The 25,711-nt window shown below is 42.3% G+C and overlaps 1 protein-coding gene across 1 annotated transcript in view; it reads left to right on the top strand.

The window, feature by feature from the left end:
* Positions 1 to 25,711, top strand: part of LOC145392997 (uncharacterized) — a 91,075-nt gene that overhangs the window by 61,686 nt on the left and 3,678 nt on the right. The window contains exons 7-8 of the mRNA XM_080267303.1: positions 1,632 to 1,803; positions 22,508 to 22,612. Coding sequence (XP_080123429.1) covers positions 1,632 to 1,803; positions 22,508 to 22,612 — 277 coding nt within the window. The remainder of the gene's footprint in view (positions 1 to 1,631; positions 1,804 to 22,507; positions 22,613 to 25,711) is intronic.

Raw genomic sequence — 25,711 nt, 5'->3', positions numbered from 1 at the left:
TAAGCACGGCCCCCTTCCTCCCCTCCCCAGTTACTGCCTATCTATCATCGTGACTAGACGCTCATTGCAGTGGATGCTGCATGTGCTCGTTTTCGTGAATAAACAGTGAATAAACTGCAATACCTTGCCACTAGCCCACATGGGAATTTACAGTGTTGTGCAGTGTTAAGAAATTAGAGTTTAGAGTGCAAAGGATTAAGTACAGAGTGCAAACTGGCAGTTGCAAGTGGCGTGGTGCAAGTAAGAACAGTATGTGCAGTGTTAAACAGTTATGATTCACATTGCAAAGGATTAAGTGCAGCACAACACTGGATTACTGTACATGCTTCAAGAGCATTTTCACCAGTGCCATAGCCTTAGAGGAGGCGGGTTAATCTTCGTAACGGCCACGGATGTGTTGTAAGTTCACTGTACACTGCAAAATATTTTCCATACTCACTTCCAGTTCCTCATTCTCTGGTTCCTTTTCATTTATTTCATCCTTTCTGGCCCTTATTTGTGTGAATAGGGTCTTAAATAGGTACTGTGCATGTCCGGTAGGGAGTTATGTAGATAGTTTTCTGAGTTTTCTTAGTTAAGTACCAGTCCAGGATGCTGGGTCCAGTATCCGGACAAACCCACTTTCCGCACATGCCTTTGGCTCTATTACATCAGACATTACAGGGATTACTGTGTTATATGTATATTATGTGATATTACATGTATGTGGGGGCACTCACCATCCACTCATTTGATGCAGTGCTGCTCTCGGGTGTCTGCCCTTACCTCTCCTCCATCCTTGTTTCCTTTCATCCTCTTCTGCCTTTCTTTCCCTCATTCTTTCCTCGTCCTTCTGCCTGCAGGTGACTCTGCACTCCCTCTCCTATCTTTCTTTCCATCATTCTTTCCTCTTCCTTCTGCCTGTGGGTGACTCTACACTTGAGTGACAAACCAAATGGTTTCCTGTACAACAGGACACCATTTGCTACGATGGGTTGTAACCACATAACCAAGTTTTGGCGCCTGGTGGTTTAGTGGGTAATTACGGCACTCCAATCGGATTGAGCCGATGAAGGTTTATATCCAAGGGATGGTTATGGTTTATTGCTCACATAATGCCACTCAGGGATGAGTGAGGCTGGTCACTCTCATCTTAAATGTCAGGACCAAGTTGTCTAGCTCTGGGCTCCTACGCGTCACATGGGGCAGCGTCGGGTGGTTACATGTACACCTTCTGTGATGATGGGGGTGTATTTTTGTAAGTACAGTGTGTACAGTACTGTATATTATTATATTCTTTTATGCATAAAAATTGATTAATCAGAGTTTTGAAAGTCCCATGAACTTCATATAATTGAGACTTTACTGTACAGTCATATCAAAGTAATTAAAAAAAAAAAATACTGTTCATCATTGGCTTCAAGGGGTTAAATGGCTGACAGTATTTTCCTGCAATTGTCTCAGTAGCGCTATTGGTCGTGAAAACTTCAGACTTTCCTGATCTCCTTCCTCATTCTTTGTTGTAAGAGCTTTGAGACTACTTTTATTACTAGTGTTTGGTGGTGAAGTGAGCATATACTGATCATGAATTCATGACTTGTGACAGTCTCTATATTTGTTTCTGTTGGGTAATGTATATATGGATTTTATAGGAAGCTTGGGCCACGTAGAAAGATGACTTCAGCCATCGCCCGATGGCACAGCAATGCCCCTGTGAGGAGCACCACAGAGTGTGCATATGCTGATAAATTGGAGGTGGAAATGCAGGAGTTAGGAGTGAAGTTAACAGAAGCAATGGATGCTCTGCAGCAAGCAAAAACACAGGTAAGGTCTATCTATCTATCTATTGCCAGACGCCTCAATCCCGTTCGGGGTAGCCACAAACAAATCGCCTCCACGTCTCCCTGTCCCCTGCCATTTCACTGCCCCGCTCCTAACTCACACCCCCCTCTCTCATATACCTCTCCACCCCATCCCTCCATCTCATCCTCGGCCTCCCCCTCCCTCTTCCCCCCTCCACCTCACTCACATACACTCTCTTCGTCAGCCTTTCACCTTCCATCCTCTCCACATGGCCAAACCACTTCAATGTATTCCTCCTAACGTTTCCTATCACATCCACATCCACACCACAACGCTCCTTTATATTCTCATTTGTCAGCTTGTCTCTCCATGTGACTCCACAGGCTCCTCTTAAATGACTCATTTCCACTGCTCTCACTCTTGACTTGTGTCCTTCCAGCAACGTCCAAGCTTCACTTCCATATGTTAGAGTTGGTATCACACTACTGTCGTGTAGTAACTTTTTCACTTCCATGCTCACTTCCCTGGTTCTTATCACTGCTTTCAAGGAACCAACAACCATTCTTCCCTGCTGTACCCTTTCAAGCACTTCACCCTCCAAACCTCCATCCTTACTCATCACACTACCCAAGTACTTAAACGTACTCATATTTTCCAGTTCCTCACCATCCAACCTCAGTGTACATTCACTGACTTCACCTCTCTCAAAGACCATCACTTTACTTTTCCCTATATTCACCTTTAGATTCCGTTTCTTACACACTCTCCCAAACTCATCCACCAAGCCTTGCAGCTCTCCTTCGTCTTCACTCAACAACACAGTATCATCTGCAAACAACAGTACAGGGAGTTTCCAAACACTACCCTCTCTCACCAGGGCCACTCCAATATCCACTACCCTACCTTGTACCTCTTTTATTACCCCATCCATGTACAGATTGAACAACCATGGAGACATGACACATCCCTGTTTCAACCCAACCTTCAGAGAGAAAAATTCACTTAGTTCACCATCCACACGCACTGCAGCCTTAGCACCATCATACATACTCATCACAGCATTCAACAACTTCCCATCTACTCCATATATAATTAATGCTTTCCACAATCCTTGTCTATCCACTGTCATATGCCTTCTCCAAATCCATGAAAGGTAAGGTGCTGCAAAAAAATGTAAATGTATGGTACTAGATATTATGCAGTTTTACCCATGAACTGCAGCAGTGTGGCCAGTATCACAAAATGGCTTCAGATGTACATCATCATCCTGGGGATGGTATAACACACTACCATGAAATAACATTGCTCGGCTCACCATCGTTCTATCTATCTGTTGCCAGATGCCTTAATCCCATAAGGGGTGACCACAAACAATTGCCCCCTTGTTACCCTGTCCCCTGCCATTTCACCTCCCTGCTCCCACTCACACCCCCCTCTTTCATATATCTCTCCACTTCATCCCTCCATCTCATCCTTGGCCTCTCCATCTTTCTTCCCCCCTCCACCTCACTCACATACACTCTCCTTGTCAATTTCTTGCTCTCCATCCTCTCCACATGGCCAAATCACCTCAGTGTATTTCTCCTAACCGTTTCTATCACATCCATATCTACACCACAACGCTCCATCACTTGCTTATTTGTCAGTCTGCCTCTCCATGTGACTCCACGTGCTCCTCTCAGGTAACTCATTTCCACTGCTCTCTTGACTTGTGTCCCTTCAACAAGATCCAAGCTTCACTTCCATACGTTAGAGTTGTATCACAATACCCCCATGCAGTAACTTTTTCACTTCCATGCTCACTTCCCTGTTTCTTATCACAGCCTTCAAAGAACCAGCAACCTTTCTTTCTTGTTGTACCCTTTCAAGCACATCACCCTCTAAACCTCCATCCTTACTCGTCAAACTATGCAAGCACTTAAATGTTCTCACATATTTCATTTCCTCCTCATACAACCTCACTGTACATTCAGTGACATCATTTCTCTTGAAGACCATAACTTTACCTTTCCCTACATTTACCTGTAGATTCCATTTCATACACACTCTCCCAAACAGATTCACCAAGCCTTGCAGCTCCCCTTCGTCTTCACTTAACCCTAGAGACCGCAATTGTTTCGGGCAGGTTACCTCCCACAACCGCAATTCGGGGGTGTTTTGGCGACTTTCACCAAGGGCAAATTGATCATGTTCTGGCTAAGGAGGAAGAATTTACACACCTGACAACACAATCCGTACCCCCATAAGCCTAATGGCTACTACAGAATCGCGCATCAAAGTTAAAAAAAAGTTTATGATAGTTACCCCTCAAAAAGTCAAAAACATGAAAATTTTGATAACTACATATTTTTCTTATTGAAACAGGGAATTTCAAATTGTTTTGTCACACCAACCATGAAAACAGGTGTATGTAGGTATGGAGAGATTACTAGGCTGTGGGGAGATAAAGTAGGCTGTGGAGGGTGGGGCTTTAGGTACGGGGGTTGGAAATAACCAGCTTTTCGCATGAAAAGAAAGCACTTCAGTGTGTTCTGTAACATCTACCATGAAAACAGATGTGTATGTAGGTGTTGGGAGATAACTGGTGTGGGGAGTAGGCCTACAAGGCCTTGGTTGTACTTAAAAAAAAAAAAAAAAAAAAAAAAAAAAATGCTAACCAACATTGTCGCACATAGCGTTGTGCGTTTGTAATGCAACGTTGAAGAGAAAAGAGACGTACACAGTATTTCGGGTGAAAGTAATGAAAGTACAGAGCCTCATACAATCTGGTGGCCAGTTATAACAGAAATAAGGAAAACATATGCAACGTATTGCCTTTCTAGTACAACTGTACATTGAAAGTAACCACACCTGGATGTGTGGTGGGAAATGTTTGCACCTTGCCAGTGCTAATCACAGTCGTGATAGCCTGGGCTGACCTTAACCGACACGCCAGATAATAGGAACACATGGGTAAAATACAAAGGAATTCATAAAAATAAGTAATCAGTAATCAGTCATGAAACATACATGCACGTAAATGTGTTCATTTTGAAGGGGGGGGGGAGAACGCTAACCAACATTGTCGTGTGTAGCATTGTGTGTTTGTAACGCTGTGTTGAGAAGTAAAGAGACGTATACAATTTTGGAATGAAAGTAATAACCTCAAACTATAACCTCAAACTATTGGGTTGAAAAGAATTAGTGCAAAAAGTATGCAGTGCACAGAATCATGAGTTATTTGTTATGTGCAGTGACTCCCTAACTAACTAACTAAATAACAAACAGGCAGATAAGTTGACCACGAAGGGCTGGTGGTAGTGTTTACCCAGAGTAAATGTTTGCTCGGAGACGGTGACTAATCAGACGTACTAATCTGGGCAGGTAGGGAGAATGAAAAAAAAAAAAAAAAGATGCGTTGTATGTAGTACAACATGTAGCATTCTCCAGCAACGTACATAAGGAAACTGGTTGGTACGACGTGAGAAATTAATAAAGTGAGGTGTAATTACATATATATTTGGGACGAAGTTGAAATAATATGAAACAGGTACGTACATCAGGCCTGATAACTCATGCAGGTCTGTTGGGAGTTGGAAGGGTAGTGAGGGACAAGGAGGGAGGGATGGTGTGGGGTTTGGGGGGGGAGGGGATGAGGTGAGATGTATATTTGGGAAGAAGTTGAAATAATATAAAACAGGTATGTACATCAGGCCTGATAACTCTCGGGGGTCTGTTGGGGGTTGGAAGGGTAGTGAGGGACAAGGAGGGAGGGATGGGGTGGGGTTTGGGGGGGGGGGATGAGGCTAGCTTGGAGGGAGAAGGGGCAAGAGAGGGTGGGAAGGGATGCAGGTGGTGGTGGGAGGAGAGATGCAGGTGCATGGAGGGGTGGGAGAGCAATGGGGGACAAGGAGGGAGTGAGGGAGTGGAGTAGAGGGTGGCATGGAAGCGGCTGAGATGGGGGGTGCCCCCCCACCGCCCAGGTTGGTGCAGTCCCCCCTCACGCTACATCAGGAGCGAGTTCTCATTGGCCTGAAGCCATGTACGTTATAGTCGGGGTGGAGCAAGCGCTCCGCAGTTGTTTACAGGCCCCGTTCAGTTGATGCGATTAGGCATTTTGGCATAAAACTCAAATTGCATCAATTGATGCAATTAGGACTTTAGGGGATAACAACTCAGTGTCATCTGCGCACAACAGTAGAGGGAGTTTCCACACACTGCCCTCTTTCATTAGGGCTGTTCCAACATCCACTGCCCTACCTTGTATCTCTTTTATAACCTCATCCATATACAGGTTGAACAACCATGGAGACATGACACATCCCCGTTTCAATCCAGCCTTCAAATAGAACAACTCACTCAGTTTGCTATCCACACACACTGCAGCCTTAGCACCCTCATACATACTCTTCACAGCATTCAACCACTTCCTATTTGCTCCATATATTCTTAATACTTTCCACAATCCTTGTCTATCTACCCTGTCATATGCTTTCTTCAAATCCATGAAGGATGCATACATCTTTTTTCCCTTCTCTAGAAACTTTTCTACTGAAGACCTAGGAATGAATATCTAATCTACACAACCACTTCCCTTCCTGAAACCTCCCCGCTCTTTTCCAACTAATTCCTCTGTTATTTCTCTAACTCTGTCAGTAAATATCCTACCATATACTTTTCCTGTTACACTAAGAAGACAAATGTCCCTATGATTACCACACACTTCTTTTTCCCCTTTTCCTTTGTACAGGGGAATAATTATACCTGACTTCCAATCCTCCTGGACTTTACCGTCCTCCCAGGCCAATCAGCACATTTTCCACATCCATTCGACTGCTATCTCTCACCCATGCTTCAGCATTTCACCACACACTCCATCAATTCCTGCGGCTTTCCCCATTTTGACTTTCTTCATTGCTTCCACAACTTCCATCCTATTGTTTTCATTCTCTCTTCTCACCTCCCTCCTTCTCCCAGCCATTCCCCAGTCACTTATACTCTCATTACTTTCATTCTTTATGTTCAGCAGTTCCTCACCATAGTTACGGAGTTATTTTGGATGGAAATTTTCTGTTTGGTGTGAAATCAAGAGCTACATGAGCAGGACTCATTTCTGTGAAAGCCTGAGTTGCTTTTTTTTTTTTTTTTTTTTTTTTTTTTTTTAAAGGAAAACAACAACAACAAAAACTTCCATACTCCAGATTACAGATTCCCTTCCTTCATAAAAAAGTACGCTATAGTTGGACTTTAACTGCTGTAGGTTGAAGTTTGGGGGCAAACTGATCTGACATTAACTGCTGTAGGTTGAAGTTTGGGGACAAACTAATCTGAAGGAAACAAGTTCCAAAGAGAAGAGGTTTGGGAAATAAAGAAATTCTGATAGACTGAAGTTCTACAATATGGCAGTGATCCATGGGCACAACCAAATGCCCATGTAGCACAAGGGAAGGCATGAAGAGGTGGCATGGTGGATGCAACTTTGACAGCATTTGCCATAAAAGTATCAGTAAAATAATGCAAGGGAGGCAGCACCATCTTACTTATAGGGAGGGAAGTTTATATGCAATTGCGGGGTTTTAATTATTCATATAACTTTGTTCTGAATTTTTTCCAGTTGCTTTAGTGCAGCCTTTCCACATCCACTCCACAAGGGTGAGCAGTATTTGAGCTGAGAGTGCACATGACTTTTGTAAATAATAGCAAACTGCTCATCATGAATTCTGTATAATAACCCAAGTTTTTTTGAGGCAGTTTTAGTAAGTGAGCTAATGTAAGAGATCCAGCTAAGGTATTGTTAAGCAAAACACCTAGAATTTCAGTACTTTTAGTGATAGGAATATTGGTTGTATTGAACGTAATATAGGAATCAGGTAATATCTTTCTGCAGTGTTAGTAAATTGGATATATTTGGTTCTTAGCATAAAATGAGACAGTGTTACTTTGTCCCTGTTCAGTGACCTTAGGTAAGTCTTTATTTATGGAGACTGCTGTTTTGAGTTGGGAGTTAGAGATAAATTTCTTTAATGGGTTGTTAAGTGTAAAGGAGTTGTGAAGCATTGAGTGATCTGTATATGGGTGAATGGGATTATGTATGACAGGCAAGATCATTAATGTGAACAAGGAATAAGGTTGGAGCTAGGACTGATCCTCATGGCACACCTGCATTAACCCCTCAGTTGCATATAGCATTCTGGAAATGCTGATTGGTAGACTGCGTCTTACATTCCGGAAGAGCCAGCTGAAATGTTAAATTTTTGGTCATTTTTCACCCCTACTGCATGCTTATGCTTGATGAGTGGGTCACAAATCGTCAATGTGGAGTGTAAACTTTGTCTGATTAAAATGTTATTATGTTCGGTGAGGTATAAGTGGGTCAAAGCACATGTTGAAAGCACAGTTTTTTTTTTTACTTTTTCCTGCAGCTCTAAACATAGGAAATGTTTAGAGCTGCTGCACCCTTGGGTTAATTGAGTGGAGATTGGAGTATACATCATCAGCCTTTACTCGTACCTTTCTGTTGCTGAGATGGGAAGAAATCAGTGAGACAAAATAATAGGCCATAGCAAGGGAGTTTGAATAACAGGGAATGATGCCACACTGTCTCAGAAGCTTTAGAAATACCAAGGGCTACTGCATGGGTTTCACCATGTTGGTCAATTGACAGATGGATTGTGTGAGTAATGAGATTATATCAACAGTTAAGCTTTTGTGGCAAAAACCATATTGTCTGTCACTAATTAAGTTGTTGGATTCAAGATGTCTGATAATGTGCCTATGATAGCTATCTGTCTATCTATTGCCAGATGCCTCAATCCCGTTTGGGGTGGCCACAAACAAATCGCCTCCAAGTCGCCCTGTCCCCCGCCATTTCACTGCCCTGCTCACAACTCACCCCCCCCTCTCTCATATACCTCCCCACCCCATCCCTCCATCTCATCCTCGGCCTCCCCCTTCCTCTTCCCCTCTCCACCTCACTCACATACACTCTCTTCGTCAGTCTTTCACCCTCCATCCTCTTCACATGGCCAAACCACCTCAGTGTGTTCCTCATAAGCTTCCTATCACATCCTCATCCACGCCACAACGCTCCTTTATATCCTCATTCGTCAGCCTGTCTCTCCACGTGACTCCACAGGCTCCTCTTAAATAACTCATTTCCACTGCTCTCACTCTTGACTTGTGTCCTTCCAACAACGTCCAAGCTTCACTTCCATTTGTTAGAGTTGGTATCACAGTACTGTCATGCAGTAACTTTTTCACTTCCATGCTCACTTCCCTGTTTCTTATCACTGCTTTCAAAGAATCAACAACCTTTCTTCCCTGCTGTACCCTTTCAAGCACTTCACCCTCCAAACCTCCATCCTTACTCATCACACTACCCAAGTACTTAAACGTACTCACATTTTCCAATTCCTCACCATTCAACCTCGCTGTACATTCACTGACTTCACCTCTCTCAAAGACCATCACTTTACTCTTCCCTACATTCACCTTTAGATTCCGTTTCTTACACACTCTCCCAAACTCATCCACCAAGCCTTGCAGCTCCCCTTCGTCTTCACTCAACAACACAGTATCATCTGCAAACAACAGTACAGGGAGTTTCCAAACACTATCCTCTCTCACCAGGGCCACTCCAACATCCACTACCCTACCTTGTACCTCTTTTATTACCCCATCCATGTACAGATTGAACAACCATGGAGACATGACACATCCCTGTTTCAACCCAACTTTCAAAGAGAAAAATTCACTTAGTTCACCATCCACACGCACTGCAGCCTTCGCACCATCGTACATACTCATCACAGCATTCAACAACTTCCCATCTACTCCATATATTCTTAACACTTTCCACAATCCTTGTCTATCCACCCTGTCATATGCTTTCTCCAAATCCATGAAAGCCGCATACAACTTCTTTCCCTTCTCTAGAAACTTTTCCACTAAAGATCTAAGAATGAATATCTGATCTACACAACCTCTTCCCTTCCTAAAGCCTCCCTGTTCTTCTCCAACTAATTTCTCTGTTCTTTCTCTAACTCTGTCAATAAATATCCTACCATACACTTTTCCTATTATACTAAGAGGACAAATGCCCCTATGATTACCACACACTTCTTTTTCCCCTTTTCCTTTGTACAAGGGAATAATTATACCTGACTTCCAATCCTCCGGGACTCTACCTTCCTCCCAGGCCAATCTGCACATCTTCCACATCCATTCTACTGCTATCTCTCCCCCATGCTTCAGTATTTCACCACAGTCTCCATCAATTCCTGGGGCTTTCCCCGATTTAACTCTCTTCATTGCTTCCACAACTTCTATCCTACTGATTTCTTCCTGTCTTCTCACCTCCCTCCTTCTCCCAGCCATTCCCCAGCCACTTATACTCACATTACTTCCATCCTCTATGTTCAACAATTCCTTAAAGTGTTCTCTCCATCTGCTCACTTTTTCTCCCTTCTCCACTAGTAATCTACCATTTTTTATGATAGCTATGGGTCTGTAATCAGAGAGATCAGAGGAACTTTCTTTCATTGGAATTGGGCAGATGTTGGCTTCCTTCCAAGAATTAGGAAATGAAAAAGTACATATGCATAGTGTGAATAATTTAGCTAAAACAGAAGCAGGCTCTGGGGAACTATCTATCTATCTATAGCCCGACACCCTAATCCCGCAAAGGGTGGCCACAGACAAGATGCCTCCAAGTCACTCTGTCACCCACCATTTGACTACCCTCCCCCCCAACTCACCCCCCCTCCTCCCTCATATACCTCTCAACTCTATCCCTCCACCTCATCCTCGGTCTGCCCCTTCCTCTCCCTCCCTCCACCTCACCTACATACACCCTCATAGTCAGTCTTGCATTCTCCATTCTCTCCACATGTCCAAACCACCTCAGTGTATTTCTTCTAATCTTCTCAACCACATCCACATCCACCCCAAAACGTTCCTTCACGTCTTTATTCGTCAACCTGTCCCTCCATGTCACTCCTCATGGTCCTCTCAAGTAACTCATTTCCACTGCTCTCACTCTTGACTTGTTCCCTTCTTGCAAGGTCCACGCCTCACTTCCATATGTCAGTGTAGGGATCACAATACTGTCATGCAGTGACTTCTTAACTTCCATACTCACCTGCCTACTTCTCATCACTGCTTTCAGTGAACCAACAACCTTCCATCCCTGCTGTACCCTTTCAAGCACTTCATCCCTCAAAGTTCCATCCTTACTCATCACACTACCCAAGTACTTGAATGCACTCACATTCTCCATATTCTCACCATCCAATCTCACTATGTATTCTGTGACTTCATTCCTCTCAGACACCATAACTTTGCTTTTGTTTACATTAACTTTCAGATTCCTCCTCCTACACACTGTCCCAAACTCATTCACCAAACCTTGCAACTCCCATTCATCTTCACTCAACAATACTGTATCATCAGCAAACAGCAACACCGGAATCTTCCAAATCTCACCCTCATTCATTAGAGCCACCCCCACATCTACTGCCCTACCTTGCACCTCCTTTACAACCCCATCTGCGTATAAAAGTGATATCCAGACATCTCCCTGCTGATGTGGACTTTTTCCAACATATCTGACATTAATCCAGATTGCACCAATGGTTTTTAAACCGTTTTCATTACCATTGCAGTACTGTACTGTATTATACATTCACTACAATAATCGAATGGTATATATAATAATACTGAACTGTACATTGATAAACGTGTCTTTTATTTGCCTTATTCTGGTGAACATGGCTGAAGTGGTCAGGCAGTCCCTACTGCTTCTGGCTGTATTGGACATTTTCCGATATTTAGGAATTTAGTCCGATAGCTCCTCGAGTCTGATAAAAGCGAATTCTGGTCAATTGAAGTCCGTTATATTGAGGTTTTACTGTATACTGCTTTCTGACTTGCATATTATTCATGATTACTGCATTCGTGTGTATCTGAGAAGTGAGAAATACGCAATCACTCCATGCTGACGACTTCTTTATAGCATTTTTTTTCCTTTATTGTTGACGACTAATGGCTTTCAAAAATATTTTCACACTGCATTTTTTTTTTTTTTTTTTTAATGAGTGCCAAGAGTGATTTTCTGGAGAAAAATGCCCGATGCTGGGTAGCCATTATTCACGTGTTGTTTAGGTCGAAAGTATTTTGCTTGATTGGTAATGAGGACTTGAGGTTTAGTGGCAATCCTTGGTGATTAAAATTTTTGTGGGGAGTATTAGGGGGCAAAACTAATTGGTTAGGTTAGGTTAGAATGCAGTAGCTATGCACTGATGTGTCTTGTCAGTGAGGTCGTATGTAAACACACTGTCTTGGGTGGGGTGTCTTAAGGCAGACATATTTATAATAACCTATCTTTAAATATATTTTTAACAAAAAATATAAGGCTCTTAGAACCTAACCCCCTATTTTACATGTAAATATGTCATGTTTTAGTGCGAATTTGATTTTGCACGAGGTTCTGCATAACCTATCTTGTGTTGTATGAAGACTCTACTGTATCTTGTTAATGTGTCTTTCCAGTGACAAACTGTCCTGCACCAGCACTCCCAAATCTTTCTCTTTTCTTGCTTTTGCGATTGGTTCATTACCCATCATATAATTCAGTGATGGTCTCTTGGTACTTTTACCCATTTCCTATATTTTACATTTTTTTGCGTTAAATTTCGTTTCCCACATCCGGCTCCAATCATGAATCCTATCCTGGTCCTCCTGTAGCATTTTACAGTCTTCCTTGACTTCTGCTTTCCTCAAGATCTTGCATCGTCGGCAAACAGGCTTGCATAACTGTTCATTCCATCAACCATATCGTTTATGTAAGTCAGGAACATTACTGGCGCTAACACCGAGCCCTGTGGGATTCCACTTGTTACTTCCCTCCATCCAGACATCTTGTCCTTTATTACTGTCCTCATTTGCCTCTCTGTCAAGAAGTTTCTCATCCACTCCAGGAGGTTTCCATTCAATCCTCTTATATGCTCCAATTTCCACATTAGTCGCTTGTGGGGTACCTTGTCAAAGGTTTTCTCTAAATCCAAATACACACAATCCACCCAGCTGTCTCTCTCCTGTAGCACATCAGTCACTCTTGAGTAAAAGCTCAACAAGTTGGAAACACATGACCTTCCACTTCTGAATCCAAACTGACCTTCAGCCAAGATGTTCATCTCCTCCAGATATTTTATCCATCTGTCTTTCAGGATTCTCTCACACAATTTTACAACTACACTGGTCAGGGACATTGATCTCTAATTCAGGGGTTCTTCCTTCTTTCCTCTCCTGTAAATTGGTACCAAATTCGCCCTCTTCCATTCCTGAGGCACTTTCCCTTCTTCCAGAGAAAACAATTAAACCGTGAATCTTATCCACCAGTTGTTCTCTACATTCTTTCAGTACCCAAGTAGAGATTCCATCTGATCCTGGGGCTTTCCTTACATCTTGAGTTTCCAGTAATTTATACACTTCCTGCACTTCCACTTTTATGTCTTTTATCACTATATCTCTAGTCACTCCCTCCCCCTCCACAAAATCCCTTTCTTTAGTGAAAACCGATTGGAAACATATGTTCATTATTTCAGCTTGCATTGCTGCATCTTTATAGACCGCTCATTCTAATTTCAGTTTGGTGATTCCTTCCTTTTGTTTCAGTTTGCCATTAACAAATCTATAAAACAATTTGGGTTCTTCCTTACATTTATCAGTTATACCTTTTCCAAAGTTCCTTTCTTTCTTTCTACGTATTTTTGTTTATTCATTTCTGGTTCATTTATATTCCTCCTTTTTTCTGTTATTACCTCTCTTTCTCCAGTTGTTCCATTCACATCCCTCTCTTTTTTTGCTATCATACACCTCTGTTAAACCAATCCTTCTTCCTGTTTTCTTTTCCACTTACTCTTGGCACATATTTTTCCACTCCCAAATTATAGAGGTCTAGAAAGATATCCCACTTCCTCTGCATCTCTCTTGTTTCTCTGAATTTTGTCTAATCCGCATTTTCAAAAAATTTCCTCAATCCTGTAAAGTTTGCTTTCCTGAAGTTGTATCTTCCCTGCCAATAAACCTCATCTCTTGGCACCACATTCCCCCTTATCATCTGGAACTGTATGACCACATGATCACTTTTTCCTATCAATCAATCAATCATTTCCTGTGGCACCCTCGGGGATGCATAGGGCCTCGATGAACTCACACCACCACATCCTATCTTGTGCTAACTCCTCAAGATCTCCCCAACACTCATCTCCAGCTTCCCGTCTCATTGTCCTCACCCACGTCTCTTTTGGCCTTCCTCTACCTCTCCTACCAAGTGCCACCCACCCTGGTGTACCTCGTACTATTCCCTGTCTCCTATACACATGTCCTAGCCACTTCCATCGTGAGAATCTAACATATTCATCGATCGGCTGCACTCCCGTTATTTCTCTAATTCTACTATTTGGTATCCTTTCCCACCACTTAACTCCTAATATTCTTCTAAGTGCTTTATTTTCAAACACCAAGAATTTATTTTCCATAGTCACTGTGCTGTACCAAGACTCATGTCCATAAATTAAGATACTCCTAACCATTACCTTATAAAGTTTGATTTTTGTATGCACAGAGAAATTGTTATTATTCCAAATATTTTTAAGCATTCCCATTGCCTGATTAGCCTTCTTTAACCTTTCCTCGAATTCAAAGTTCAAAGAACCATCCTTGGCTAAATAAGTACAGTACCTAAATATTTAAACCTATCAACTTGCTTTACAACCATACCTCCAATTACACATTCCTGCGCATTTTCCATATTCATATTGATTATTTCAGTTTTTCCACAATTAATAACCAAACCCACCTTGCGACCTTCACTCACTAAACAGTCCAACACTCTCTGCATCTCTTCTGGCCCATCACAGATCAAAACTATATCATCTGCATAATCTAAATCCAAAAGTTTCCTGTTCTCTCCCCAAAGTATACCTGCACCAGTTTCTGTTCCAACGCGTTTCATAATGTAATCAATGACCAATATAAATAGTAAAGGCGATAGAACACCACCTTGAATTACTCCGGACTTGACTTCAAACGAATCACTCAGACAACCATCAACCATCGCTTTACAAAATGTGTCCTCATGCATGTTCATAATGACCCTCACAAACTCCTCTGGTATTCCATAATGTCTCATGATCTTCCCCATAGTCTCTCTCGAAACACTATCAAAAGCCTTTTCAAAATCAACAAAACAAAGACTTAACGGTACTCTCATTTCATTAACTTGCTGCATCAAATGCCTAACTATAAAGATCTGATCATTGCAACCACGTCCCTTTCTATAACCAGCCTGTTCATCCCTCAGAATACCCTCAAGCACTGGCTCCAACCTATTTAACAACACTCTACTGAAAACTTTCAAAGCTATCGGTGACAAAGAGATTCCCCTCCAATTACCACATTCACTCAGGTCTCCCTTCTTCGGAACTTTAACAATTACACCATTCTTCCAAACTGATGGTAGTAACCCCGTCACCCATATCTTATTGAATAGCTTTGTCAAGATCATTATTAATCTATCCCCCTCCACTTTAAACATTTCCGGAAATAAACCATCCTCCCCTGGTGCCTTATTATTCTTTAACTGTTTTACTGCTTTCTCCACTTCTACAAGCCTCAACTCTCCTGTTTCTATATTTAAATCTTCCTGAGCAGACGGTATATCCTCTTCTGGTGGTATTGGTCTATTAAGAACTGTCTCAAAATGCTCTTTCCATCTATTTTTAATATCTCCATCTTTGGTCAATAAATTTCCTTCCCTGTCTCTAACTGGTATTTCCTTGCGCTTACCTGCATTACCACTCAGTTCTCTAATCGATTCATATGCTATTCTTTGACTCTGTCCATCATTTTTGTTTATTAAGATTTCAGTCTCTGCAATCTTTTCATCCACACATCTTCTTTTATCTCTCCTAACTAACCTTCTTACTTCTGAATTCAAACTCCAGTACGCAGCTCTTGCTAATTCAATCTCATTTCTGGTTCATTTATATTCCTATAGGACACAGATATTTCAAAGATTCAGTTACGTCAGGTTCTTTGGTTAACAGTAAATCTACTCTTGCTGGTGTGTCATCACCTCTGAATCTTGTATTTTCTTTGACCCAGTGGGTCATTACTTTATTCTATCTATCAATCTATCTATAGCCCGATGCCCTAATCCCGCAAAGGATGGCTGCAGACAAAATGCCTCCAAGTCGCTCTGTCACCCACCATTTGACTACCTTCCCCCCAACTCACCCCCCCCTCCCTCACATACCTCTCAACTCCATCCTTCCACCTCATCCTCGGTCTACCCTCCCTCTCCCTCCCTTCACCTCACCTACATACACCCTCTTAGTCAGTCTTTCATTCTCCATTCTCTCCACGTGTCCAAACCACCTCGGTGTAATTCTTCTAATCTTCTCAACCACATCCACCCCACAACATTCCTTCATTTCTTCATTTATAAACCTGTCCCTCCACGTCACTCCACATGCTCCTCTCAAGTAGCTCATTTCCACTGCTCTCACTCTTGACTTGCTCCCCTCTTGCTGTATTTAACAATATAATGTCCCATGAATCTTCACTGCCTCCTGAGTCCCATTCCTCCCAGGTCACCAATTTACATTTACAATCACCCATCAGAATTATGTTGTTGCTTTCCTCAGTCACTTTCTGTAGATAGCTAACCATGTCTGACAACATCTGGTATTCATCGTCATTCCATGTCCTTGTCTTAGGGGGAACATATACCACTGCAATGTCTCTCATGCCATTCTCTCCAGTTTCTAGTTTCATGTTTATTGCTTCAGCCTTACCCTCTCCCAGTTCCACATTTTTCACATTGATGTTGTTCTTCACTGCTATCATCACTCCTCCTCCCATTTTTTCTTTTCTGTCTCTTCTCCACAGTTTGTATTTACCATCTCCCATTTGAATATCAATATCCTCTCTTAACTTGGTCTCTACGAAGCACATAATATCTGGTTCATATACCTTCAAGTAATCGTTGATTTCTAACTTTGCCAATATTAAACCATCAGCATTAGTATACGCCACTTCCCAACTTTTTTCGTTGTTCTTTATTCCCTCTTCTCTCCCTCTCTCCATCGGTACCACTTAATTTCTGATCCATAACTCTCCAGTGGAACACCGTCTTCTCTTCCTCCGTTCTCTGTTCATTTTTTGCCTTTGCCCTACTTTTACTAGCTTTTTTGTCTTAGCTCCTTCTTCCTCATTTTCATCTCTCCTTATCCAAACATTCTTGAACTCCTCTGTTAATGATAATTTCCATGTTCTGTTGATGATTTCATTTACCATTACCTGAGACTTAAACTTTAAGTGGCCTCGCCCCTCCTTCCTCGTACTTTCCTAGCCTAAACACTTCTTCAGTCTCTTCTTGAGCTTCATTGTTACCCTCCATAACTACTGATACTATCTCTTTAGCCTTACTCAGTTCTCTTTCCATTTCTGATCTTACTGTCATATGTTTTTCTGTGTTGTTATAAATGTGTACAAGGGGAAGGGTGTTGCCCTGGAAAGAGGAATTATAAAGGCATAAAACTTTTGAATCAGATCTATCTATCTGTCTATCTATTGCCAGATGCCTCAATCCCGTTTGGGGTGGCCACAAACAAATCGCCTCCAAGTCGCCCTGTCCCCCGCCATTTCACTCCCCTGCTCCCAACTCACACCCCCCTCTCTCATATACCTCTCCACCCCATCCCTCCATCTCATCCTCGGCCTCCCCCTCCCTCTTTCCCCCTCCACCTCACTCACATACACTCTCTTCGTCAGTCTTTCACCCTCCATCCTCTCCATATGGCCAAACCACCTCAGTATGTTCCTCATAACGCTTCCTATCACATCCACATCAACACCACAACGCTCCTTTATATCCTCATTCGTCAGCCTGTCTCTCCATGTGACTCCACAGGCTCCTCTTAAATAACTCATTTCCACTGCTCTCACTCTTGACTTGTGTCCTTCCAACAACGTCCAAGCTTCACTTCCGTACGTTAGAGTTGGTATCACAATACTGTCATGTAGTAACTTTTTCACTTCCATGCTCACTTCCCTGTTTCTTATCACTGCTTTCAAAGAACCAGCAACCTTTCTTCCCTGCTGTACCCTTTCAAGCACTTCACCCTCCAAACCTCCATCCTTACTCATCACACTACCCAAGTACTTAAACGTACTCACATTTTTCAATTCCTCACCATCCAACCTCGCTGTACATTCACTGACTTCACCTCTCTCAAAGACCATCACTTTACTCTTCCCTACATTCACCTTTAGATTCCGTTTCTTACACACTCTCCCAAACTCATCCACCAAGCCTTGCAGCCCCACTTCGTCTTCACTCAACAACACAGTATCATCTGCAAACAACAGCACAGGGAGTTTCCAAACACTATCCTCTCTCACCAGGGCCACTCCAACATCCACTACCCTACCTTGTACCTCTTTTATTACCCCATCCATGTACAGATTGAACAACCATGGAGACATGACACATCCCTGTTTCAACCCAACTTTCAAAGAGAAAAATTCACTTAGTTCACCATCCACACGCACTGCAGCCTTCGCACCATCGTACATACTCTTCACAGCATTCAACAATTTCCCATCTACTCCATATATTCTTAACACTTTCCACAATCCTAGTCTATCCACCCTGTCATATGCTTTCTCCAAATCCATGAAAGCCGCATACAACTTCTTTCCCTTCTCTAGAAACTTTTCCACTAAAGATCTGAGAATGAATATCTGATCTACACAACCTCTTCCCTTCCTAAAGCCTCCCTGTTCTTCTCCAACTAATTCCTCTGTTCTTTCTCTAACTCTGTCAGTAAGTATCCTACCATACACTTTTCCTATTATACTAAGAAGACAAATGCCCCTATGATTACCACACACTTCTTTTTCCCCTTTTCCTTTGTACAAGGGAATAATTATACCTGACTTCCAATCCTCCGGGACTCTACCTTCCTCCCAGGCCAATCTGCACATCTTCCATATCCATTCTTCTTTTTTTTTTTTTTTTTATGTGTCCGACTCTGGGCATAGGCTTCACAGCCTGCTATCAAGGCCCAGCAGTCCTCCTACATATCATACACCTCTACATGTCACCTACTACTATCTCTCCCCCATGCTTCAGCATTTCACCACACACTTCATCAATTCCTGGGGCTTTCCCTGATTTAACTTTCTTCATTGCTTCCACAACTTCTATCCTACTGATTTCTTCCTGTCTTCTCACCTCCCTCCTTCTCCCAGCCATTCCCCAGCCACTTATACTCGCATTACTTCCATCCTCCACGTTCAACAATTCCTTAAAGTGTTCTCTCCATCTGCTCACTTTTTCTCCCTTCTCCACTAGTAATCTACCATTTTTATCTTTCACTCCCCTGCTAACTTCACTTCCACCCTGTCTTACTCTTTTCACCTCTCTCCAGAACATTTTCTTACAGTCCCTCCACTTTACACTCAAATTCCTTCCAAATTCCTCATCCACTCTCTTCTTACTCTCTCTTACTAATCTTTTCACCTCTCTCTTTCTTTCTACATATAACTCTCTCTTCCGCCTCTCAACCTCTTCCACGCCCCTATTCCTCATCCATTCATTGTATGCTTTCTTCTTTTGTGCCACAGCCTGTTTCACCTCTTCAGTCCACCATGATGTTCCTTGCACCCCCCTCCGTCTTCTCTTCCTTCCACACACCACATCACATGCTGCACATATTTCTTCTGTAAATATTCTACACACACCTTCCACGTCCCCCATCTGCTCCAATTCATATTTGCCCAATCGTTCCTCCACTTCTCTCTTATACTCTGCCTTTTTCTCATCCTCTTGTAACCTTTCCACTCTCCTTGCAACTACTCCTTCCTCTCGTCTTTCCCTTCTTCTGTTCCTCCATCTTACTTGAACTTTAATTCTGGCCACCACCAAGTAGTGGTCAGAAAGTCCACTCCCCCAACCTCTATAAACTCTTGCATCCAATATACATCTTCGCATCCTTTCATCCACACACAGATAATCAATCATTGCCTTCCTTTCATTCAGTTCACCACCCACCCTTCTCATCACTCGCCATGTATACCTGTGGATCATTTTATGCCTGAAGAGGGCATTGGCTATCACCAACCCCCTCCCAGCACAAATATCCACTAACGCACTGCCATTCTCATCTATCTCAGCAGGCACACCCCACTCACCAACTATTCCATCCACCTTCACATTTCCAAGTTTACCATTCATATCACCAATCAAAAACACTCTCTCATTCCTTCCAAACTTTTCCATGCACACTTCTACATTTGTCCAGAACTCTTCTCTCACTCTTCTAGCACGATCTTGCGTTGGTGCATACACACACACAATCGCCCACATTTGCATTCCAACTTTCAACTTTACCCACACAATCCTTGATCCAACTGATCCATACTGACTTATGCTCCTCTTCAATCTTTTACTCACAACTATACAAACTCCTTCCTTTGCCCTCTCATTCTCACCTACTCCTGCACATATACCCCATCCATACTCCCATTCTCTCACACTTTCTCCTCTCCATTTTGTTTCAGTTATTCCACATACATCCACTTTCGCATCCTCAAGCACCTGGACAATCTCTCTCTCTTTCACCTCATCATTCGCTCCCCTTACATTCCACGTTCCAATTGCAATGTCCTTTGTCCGGTCCTTGGTCGTCAACGTTTGGTCAGTCCTTGTCCGAGGCTTATTGTTTGTTTTTTTAGTTAGTTGTTTTCCGGGGAGGGGCATTAACCCTCCACCAACCCTTTTAGTCGCCTTTTACGACAAGCAGGGATACTGGGGGAGTATTCTTGAAAAACCCCCCTACCCCCAGGGGTAGATAATGAAGGTAATGGAGAGATTCTAGAAGGTATGATTTGAGAGAGTGAATATTGATTAGATGCAGTTTGGGTTTATGCCAGGCAAAGGGACCACTGACGCCTTAATCACTGTTTGACAGCTTCAGGAAAAATAGATAGGAAAGAAAAGGGATCTGTACTTTGTTTTCGTTGATGTGGGGGAGGCCTTTGACTGAGTCCTTCGGGAGCTGGTGCAGTGGGCAGTAAGGAAGAGTGAATGGAGATTTGAGTGATGAGTTTTCTGTGAATGTTGTTGTGCATCAGGGGCCAGTTTTGATACTTTATTGTTTGTCATGGTGCTTGAAGTCAGCATGGAGGCTTACATTCAGTTGTTACATGATGGCCTTTGAACTCATTGCTGTCAGGTGCATTATTGTCAGTGATGGAACAGTAGTGTGGCTTTGGAGTTCAAGCAGGAAGTGAAGTGCATTGAAGTGAAATGACTGCCAGTTTAAGTGAGTTGGAAACTTGTTTTTAGACGGTTAGGTAGATGACCCTGGGCTAAAATTGTATCCCCTTTGAATCAGTGTTATAGTTGACGATATACAGTAAATTGCTATGCGATGGATTTTTCAAACGCATCTTCATCGTAAAAATGAGGGCTTGCTTTGTGTGTGTGTGTGTGTGTGTGTGTGTGTGTGTGTGTGTGTGTGTGTGTGTGTGTGTGTGTGTGTGTGTGTATGTTCGTGTGTGCATGCATGTGTGCGGGCGTGTGTGTGTGGGTGGATAGATAGATATAGATAGTTGCATTATATATAGTAAATGGGGACACTCACCATCCACTGATATCTGGTGATTATGCAGCGAGTGACAAGGCAAATAGCTTCCTATAACCCGGGTAACTATTTATTGTACTGGATGGTAACCTTACAACCAGCAAATCAGTGCTTGGTGGTCTAGTAGGTTAAGGTGCTCCCAACCTTATTTGACCAGTAAAGATTTAAATCCATGGAATGATTGGTGGTTTTTTCTCACATAGTATCAGTCAAGGGCTAGCGACTGGTTATTCGACATGTTTGGATAGCATAGCCAAAAACTAGGCTTGGATATTCAGGAGTGAAAAATAGCAGAAAATAAAATAAGAACTCCATCCAATCCTACATTGTTCCATGAGGAGCATAGGAGCCTGGGGCTAGGCAGTTGGTCCCAACATTTAAGATGAGAGTGACAAGCCTCACTCATCCATGAGTGGCATTACATGAGCAGTCAACCCCAACTACCCCTTGGATATAAACCTTCACTGGCTCAATCCGATTGGAGTGCAATAATTACCCATTAAACCACCAGGCGCCAAAATTTGGTTATATGGTTACCACCCAGTGTAGTAAATGGTTTCCTGGTGTACAGGAAACCATTTGGCTTGCCACTCAGTGTAGAGTCACCCACAGGTAGAAGAAAGAGGAAAGAATGAAGGAAAGAAAGGCAGAAGAGGGAGTGTAAAGTTACCTGTAGGCAGAAGGACAAGAACTACAATCTACATCACCAAATGGAAGAGGTTTGAATAGCATTTACCATTATATATGATTTACCACCAGCATAGAAACTTTTCATCCCACTCGGCAGCTCTCGCTGTACATCCTACATACTGTAAATATAATAATACCTCTCACATACCCTTTATGTTGACATCATCTTTCACACAAGTAGAAGCAATTCAAATATGTGTTTCACTCTCATTTTAAATGTTGAGACCAACTGTCTAGCCCCAGGCTCCTACGCTCCTCTTGGGGCAATGTAGGATTGGATGATGGATGGATGGATGGATGGTTACTTTATGAATTTAGCATCTGTTTCTATTTCTTATCAGGCTAAGCAGGAGCATGACCTTCGTGCTGTGACTGAGGGTTGGGTGGTGGAAGCACGGGGACGTCTGCATCAGTGCCATCAGTGCTGTCGGATGGTGTCAGACCAGGTAGCTACTCTGCTACATTCTGCTTCTCTCCTTTCCTCCCAAGTGCCATTGCGTCCTCATGCTCGTACTCAGCCAACTTTCATCCCTACAGTTATAGAAAAATTGACAGTCATAGCTGCACAGTTGGAGAATCTTGTAACACTGACAGATCCCAGTGTCCCTCGGGGACCAAGTAATCCCCCCTCACCACGAAAGGAAGTTAACAAAGCCATTCCAACGTCCAGAGTATATCAGTGAAAGCTGTATGAAAGCCATATTGTATAGATCACTTGTGTTTTGTGTAGAAAGAGGCAAAAGTCCGTCAGTGTTGGATGGTTGTCTGTGTGTTTATGAATCAGCAATAGGTTGTGCCATATATGAATATTTTCATGCTTCATGTGCTTCTGTCACAGCCATGGGTTTGAGGGAGAAAATGAGGACAGCCAGATGGTGCAGGACAGAATGGCATGTAGGCAATTTGTTTGTGGTCCCTTCCAAGATTAAGGTATATATATGGCTATAGACAGACAGACATAGTTGGTCTGTAACTTTGTGCCTTAAAAGCAAAGTGATCAGATTCTTGGAGTGTTTAATCCTTTCCAAGCTGCAGACCTCATGTGAGGCACAATTAAGGTCAGCAGAAGCCAAGCCATAAGCCTTATATATATGAAGTACAATTTACATTGGTTGTAAAACAGTGGCTTAGAGAAGGTAAACTACCTTACAAGAAATCAGCCCAGCAGTAGATATACCAGTAAGATCTACTATTTAGAACTCATCTTCTTAAACCCTTTAGCCCCAGACAGGTATCTCTGGCTAAACATTATTTACTGGCATTACCCAGAATAAAATGTAAAGCACATCCTTGGGCTGTAGGAATTAAAGATAATAAAAACAGCAGGTTTACACAGATACTCAAGTTTAATATAAATTCTTTGATTGGAGTTTATATAAGGTCATGGTGAGGCTATGATAGGTTATAGCTGATCAGATGAGGTTATAATAGGTTATATAAGGCAATGGTGAAGTTATGGTTAGTTATATAAGGTCAGGTGAGGCTATGGTAGATTATGTAAGGTCAGGGTGAGGCTGTGGTAGATGACACAAAGTTATGATGAGGCTACATTAGGTTATACTGTATAAGGTCAGGGTGAGACTACGGTAAGTTATGTAATGTGAGGGTGAGGCTATGGTAGGTTATGTCAAGTCGGGGTTGAGATACACCAGCAAATTTACGATGAAGCCTCAGATGTATCTTAGATTTGTGTTTGCTGGAAGAACAGAACATGTAGATAGTGTGAGCTGTCTCCTATCTTTTTGTTTCCTGTAAAAAAGAAATAATAATAATAAGTAAAAAAGCCTATCACAACGAACTATCAGTTATCCGTCATCGCAATATCCAGCCCAACACAGTATCTGGCACTGCTGGCTTAACTCTATCAAAGCAATATCTGGTGCCAAAACGGTACGTAACCGGCGGTTGTATGCGATATCCAACGTGGAAACATATCAACTGGCTCGTAAATGGTAGCCATTCAGCACTGTAATACTGTACTGTATCATTATTATAATTGCATTTTATGCTTAATTTTCAACTTTTACTCAAGGGAAAGTCTTTAGGATGAAGAGTCAAGACAGGTAGTAACATTGAGCCAATTGGGGGTACTATGAAATACCTGGCGTTTTGCCGTATTCGGCATAGGGCTTGGCTGATTACGCCGGATAATTGAGAGTTCACTGTACAGTAATACTGTACCTCAATATATGATACCCCTCGATACTCTGGTTTAACGATGGGGGTAGAAATACCACCATACCCCACCTAACGATGGCCAAACCCTGGTTTAATGATGGTTTTGATTTTTTTTTTTTTAACCAGTTTTGATGATATTTTAGACTAAAATTGTGTGTTTAGGTTGATTTATAAACTGTTAGACTTAGGTTAATGCATTTTAACCATAGGTGGGTTGAACATAGTCATTTTGGGGTACAGTTTACTAAGCTTGTTTTTATCCAGACATATTTGATGATTTGCAGATTTTTATTTGTTGATTTTAGTGAGTTATTTACAGGTGTTAGGCATAGGGTAGCATCCTTGACAGCTGTTAGGCCATTTAGATTGGCTTTAAACTTGTTTTTGGGCTCATTTGAGTGGGTTTTGGGCTTGGTTTGGGGGGAAACTCAAGGCTGGTAAATGCCTCACATTACTTTACATGTTAAAGTACCCCGATATATGATACCCTGCCTAATGATGGAGTTTTACCTAACCAAGTACATTGTTAAACCGTGGTATGCCTGTGTAAATTTCCTCTCATAACCAAGATGTGTTTTTGTAGGAAGAACAAGAGGTATCGAAAGATTCTGCACTCCTTGTCCTTCCTGCAAGAACAAAGTTGGTTACAAGAGGGAATTGATCATAAATTTGCCAATGAATCTGGCCCCAGGATGATAAGGTTAGAGCATGTCAGGTAAGGTGAGGGAGTTGTGTAATCCCAACCATCCGTAAGAGAGTTGCTAGCCTAAATACATGAAGAAGAGATCAAGGAGTACAAACGAAAACAAACAGCAGTGTAACTAAGTAATAAGATTCTTAAAATATTCCCAGAAGTGAAAATTCTGGTAAATTATCCTGTGGGAAATACATGTAATTAAGTATTCATTCTAGTAGCAGAAACATATTTAATTTTTTACATCCTCATCCTTTTCATCCCGACCTCAATTCCCACCCTAGGGCGGGTGAGGAGTAGTAGCATCCAGATGGCCAAAGTTTGCCCAGTTCAGTGGGCCACGTTTCCATTCACTCATCATTCAAGCCTGTGGAATCTTGACTCCACCTGATACCAAAAGGTTTCACCATGTACTGTAGCTTCATATACACCTATCCGATAGAGTCAGTCCATGCACTGTCATGTTAAAAAGGGGTGCTAGATCCCTGGTCATGTGCTTCTTTGTACAAAATTCACCCAGCCAGCTTGATCTCATGTCAGTTCCTTAGCCTTACCAACTTCCATACCTCTCTTCCTCACGCATTCGTCTACCATATCTCCACCTTCTTGTTGGCCCACCTCATCTCCTCCTTCCAGCAAATTTGCTTAGATATACCATTTTTCATGACTCTGT

Source organism: Coenobita brevimanus, chromosome 23, assembly GCF_032717465.1.
Source record: "Coenobita brevimanus isolate Jiangsu-jjx chromosome 23, ASM3271746v2, whole genome shotgun sequence".
Classification (NCBI taxonomy): Eukaryota; Metazoa; Arthropoda; class Malacostraca; order Decapoda; family Coenobitidae; genus Coenobita; species Coenobita brevimanus.
This window is presented reverse-complemented; position numbering and strand designations above follow the sequence as displayed.